A 4,612-nucleotide genomic window follows, 5' to 3' on the forward strand; every position below is an offset into this window, starting at 1 on the left:
CTCAATGTGTCCCAAAGCTAGTTGAAACAGTCTCCATCACTTTATCTGCAATAACACTTCTAAAGTAGTCCCCCAACTTCAGGCAAGCTTATTGAAAATAATGTATTACTACAACTGAAATGTTGTTTCAGAAAGTAGTTCAGGACATTACACAGCTGAGGCTCAGTTTCACAAAGCAGTAGCAGAAACTGAGAAGCAGAACAGTTTTAATAAATTTATTGTAAAGGCCTTTACAGTCTCAGTACACAGATAAGGATATAAAAATGATGTTGCTTGGAATAATTAAGGCTGGTTGGTGGTCATCTTTATTTCACTGTTCAATGGAACTCAAGAAAGAGCAACCGACTTCTGACTGCACACGTTTATTGTGTTCCATCATTACAGTGAGATCACAAGTTATTTCAGAGATTCAATGCCTGCATATTATAAAATAAAGGACATTATTTACATGATGAAAGAAAGGATTTCAGCATTTTAGTGGAATGGATGACTGATACTGCAACCAACTTCAGTCCAGGTACTTCCCAAGGATGTCACCATCTCTAAATAAGTAGTAGTCCTGCAAATAAAAAACATTACTTGTCACATGGGTTGTTTTATCAGTTGTTTTGCAGAAAACCATCTGGTTTTGAAGTCAGGGCTACTATATATCATGAAGTACAAAATCAAAGTGACCTAACTAAGACTTGTTCTACCTGTTGACTTCATGAAGAGATTTTTGTTCATAGGACAGGCCATCAAGTTACTATCTTTAGTAGGAGGAAGCACAAACACTGTCACAGGACAATTCTGTAAGCTTTCCCTGTCAAAAGCAAGGATACCCCCAGTAATTTCAAATCACTTTTGGCTTCTCACTGATACATGCTCAGCATATGAAGTGACTTCACCCACCCAACGAAGATAAAGCCAGATGCTGCTTTGGTTACTTTCTTTTAAACGGGATGGAAGTACCAAGTACTACAGGTACAATAATGTAACTTGATTCAGCCACTTTAATACTAACGGCATCTACCAAATGCTGCTAATCCCATTCAATAACTACAGTATTTATTACTGACAGTGTGACCACTGTCAGTGTGACCACTGTTTTGGGAACCAGCTTAATGTGCATTCACGAAGTTGGGAAACCTACCTTATCTTCTAGTACAATCTTTGTGCCACCGTATTCTGGTAACAAAACCTTTTCACCAACTTTAACACTCACTGGATGAATCTCACCATCCTGAAAGGAAATAAAAAAGGTCCTTGATTTTCCACAAGTTAAACAGAGCGGAGCAGTATCAGAGTTTCTCCATATTGAAACGATCTATCCACAAAAAGCATTCAAGATATCACACTAACCCTACATTTTATTTGTAGAATGAAACTAGAATACATTTTATCTGTAGAGCTTCTTTCTTTCTAAAAGGGACAGAGAAAGTCTACTTTCATATTCTCAAACCATGGCTAATTTTTCCAAGTGCCAGTTACAAGTACTTTCCCATGTTTAGCACTGAAAAGTTACTCAAAGTAACACTGGCAAATCTATATCTGTTTTAGAACCATGTGATAAAGTTAAGTATCAACACATTAGTCAAATATTAGCATCATTTCACAATATCAAGTTTTGAAAAGCAGATGGAGAGACAAAAAAGCACGGTATCTATAGAGGACTCACAAGGAAGCCCGAGTCAACATGCCCAAGTTAAATTTTAACCTGTTTTCTACCACTAGTACTAAATAAACACTGCTTTGGTGGGGGGGGAACACGACTTTGAACGCTGAAGCCTGTTGCCACAGGCATTTCAAGACTGTGAAATGAAGTTAAGTCTGTCTTTTTTAAGATCCCAGATGAGCAGTCAACATGCAAGTTTATGAAAGCTGATTTACCGTTTCAATTCACTCCCATTTTTTTTCCTAGTGAACACAACCTTTAGAGACCATGATTGTTTGCACAGCACAGGACAGTGAAGACCACATTCTGCAAATCCACCCTGCTCATGAGCCGCATAACTCTAGGCATGTAATCATTGGACCAAAAAAAGCCTACCACAGGCAAAGCATTGAAGGACTGAAGCAATAAAAAAAAAAAGACATCCTCCAAAACACTCCATATTGAAAGTCACTATTGTTTAAGGATGCTTGTAAATGTCAAGTAATATTAAGTTTCCAAAAGCAAGTATTTTCCATTTTATAAATGACAGAAAGACTGGAATTCAAGGTCAGAGGCAGCCAGGGGAACCTGGGATTTCTACCTCCTCTTTGAATTTGCACTGCAAACTTCAGCCATTACCCTCATCCATTTCTGTCAGCTATCTTAAAACTTGCACTGCAACCATCCCTTTCCCACTGTATTTTTCCAGCTGCTGCCAACACCATTACTAATTCTACCCAAATGTAATGCTTCAGGATATTTACCTTTCCTCTGGCTCCCGATCCAACTGCTACTACTGTTGCTTGTAGCACTTTCCCTTGAGCTTTTTCTGGAATCATGATTCCTCCTTTGGTTACAGTCTCAGCTGCACATCGTTCAACCAGAACACGATCAAACAGGGGAAGGAATTTCCTAAACGCTTTTCCTGCCTGTGGAAATAATTGCACATTGGAAAAATAAAACCATTCCAGCAAAACTGCAATTAAGATGTTTTTAAATCTTTTTAGAGAGACCAGAAGTTTAGAAATCTGATGAGCATTTAGTTTTAACAGTGGCAAGCACACACTACCTTTAATTGCATCAGATATCGATGAAGAAATAAGGAAAGCTGTTACAGCTGTTCCACGTGATAAGGCAAAAGCAGCTCCCTCTCAAGCAGCCTTCAGAGGCACATGTTGGGCAATGTTTGCAGTTGAGCCATACAAAGCTCCTGGTCCAGGTGAGGTAACAAACCACCACCAGGTGGAGCAGCCACCTCACGTGGCTGCAAGCACCACTCACTTTTAATCCTATAAACAGTTAGTTACTATAGTTTGTGAGCACAGTTATTGATTATAGAAAACCTGTTTTTTAATTCACAGATTTAGTGAAGATTAAGGACTTCTTATAACAGTTGCATTCTTGTTCCTTGCAGTGCAGTCTTCTACAGTAAAGAAGTTAAAGTCTGGCCAGGCTCCCCATGTCAGTCTTTTTCAGGTAACTTCAAGACTTAATATTCCACACAACATGATACAGCTTCTGAAGTTTGAAGTCTGAAGCAAGAATGCTGTTATTTGGATCGATTTCTACGAATAAACTGCAACTTCACACAAACGTTTTGATTTATTCCCCTAGGAACAGGGAAATGGGCACATTCCTACCCTGACTGCATTTCCTTCATGTAGTCATTATCTGCCTCTACTTAAGGGTTAATTGGCTTTTTAAAGCAGTTTACTGTGACTGGTTGCACAAACACAAGGACAGTATCGCACTGAGCAGGGGTCAGGGAGAAGGAACTTGCTTTGATTTAGTAGGAAAGATATGGAGCTGTGCCAGGTCGCATGGAGATAGTGCTCCACGAGACAGGTAGCCTGGGCTCACAGGGAGCATGCTTATGGAAGCCACTAGAAGCGAGGGCCTGGTGTCCACGTGCCCCTCAGTGACACTCATCGGTATGTGCACTCGAGCTTTAAAAATAGGGTTAGTAAAGTCGCAGACAAGAACAGCATATGAAAACTGCCTCCCCCAAGAAGATGACTGGTACTACCAGAAGGATAAAACAGAAAAGATGGAAAGAGCTACCAATTATGATTGGTTTTGTTCTATAAAAGTTAATATTGCTTATTTTTTTAAAGAGATGTTCAGTACTTAGCTGAAACAAGCAACTAGAACAGAGGCATTTTACACCAAGTCTTAAGAAATGCTACCTTCTTGCTCTCAGAGAGTCATAAGGATGAAGTGTAAGTGCAAGAACAGGGACCGCCCTGCCCTTACCCACTTCTTCAAAATGAGGCCTAGACAGAAGGCGCTCATACAAGGCAGCGAATGAATGACCAGACGCGCGATAGCCGAGGCCTCGCTTCGCTCTGCGGTTCCAGCAGGAGCACGTCGCAGCCCTGCCCGGCGACCGTACAGCTGAGGGCCTGCCGCAGAACGCTGCGCTAACGCTGCTGGAGAGCCCTGAGCGGCCCCAGCAGCTCCCCCCCAAGGACTCCGTGACCTTGCGGCGCCGACGGCCCACTGCGAGCCCCCGAGCGGAGCGGCCCTACCTGCAGCGCCCGGCACACGGGGGTAGGCCCCCTACAGCGCCAGGAGCCTCCGGGGCGCCTCCAGGGCACCGCGGCGGCTCCCCCGCGGCCCCCCAGAACCAGCCGTTCCCCCCCCCCGGGGCCCCAACGCGTGTGGGCCGGGGCCGCCCCGCGCCCGCTCTCACCATGCTGCTGCCGCTGCGCTGCCCGCCCTGAGCGCCCCGTGCCCGCTACAGGAAGGGCAGCGCCTGCGCATGCGCCGCCGGGGATCCAGCCCCGGGGCGGGGCCCGGCCCTGCTCCCGCTCCGTCTGCTGCTGTCGTTACCCCGCCCCCCTCCGCTCCCGCCGCCGGGCCCGGGCCCCTCCAACCGCGCCCCGCTCGCTGCGGCCGCCGAAGGGGCCGTGCGGTGCCCAGCCGGCGGCAGGGCCCGGCGGCGGCCGACAGCGAGGCGGAGCCGCCCCCTGACCCCGG

The 4,612-nt window shown here is 45.4% G+C and overlaps 1 protein-coding gene across 1 annotated transcript; it reads right to left on the minus strand.

The window, feature by feature from the left end:
* Positions 1–200: 200 nt before the first annotated feature.
* HSPE1 (heat shock protein family E (Hsp10) member 1) lies at positions 201–4,488 on the minus strand. Its single transcript, XM_035311995.1, has 4 exons — positions 4,326–4,488; positions 2,398–2,562; positions 1,133–1,222; positions 201–559 (listed from the first exon to the last, which is right to left on the minus strand). Exons 1-4 carry the CDS (start codon positions 4,326–4,328, stop codon positions 509–511), a joined length of 309 nt encoding a protein of 102 aa, XP_035167886.1. The 5' UTR covers positions 4,329–4,488; the 3' UTR covers positions 201–508.
* Positions 4,489–4,612: the final 124 nt, after the last annotated feature.

The sequence above is a fragment of the Oxyura jamaicensis genome (genome assembly GCF_011077185.1).
Source record: "Oxyura jamaicensis isolate SHBP4307 breed ruddy duck chromosome 7 unlocalized genomic scaffold, BPBGC_Ojam_1.0 oxy7_random_OJ70919, whole genome shotgun sequence".
Classification (NCBI taxonomy): domain Eukaryota; kingdom Metazoa; phylum Chordata; class Aves; order Anseriformes; family Anatidae; genus Oxyura; species Oxyura jamaicensis.

Bases quoted from the DNA above. Each gene is read 5' to 3' on its own strand.
- HSPE1 (XM_035311995.1), bottom strand. The intron at 1,223-2,397 runs GTAAATATCCTG...ATTTCCTTTCAG, and splicing joins GATCGGGAGCCAGAGGAAAG to GATGGTGAGATTCATCCAGT. The intron at 560-1,132 runs GTAGGTTTCCCA...TTTTATTTGCAG, and splicing joins AGATTGTACTAGAAGATAAG to GACTACTACTTATTTAGAGA.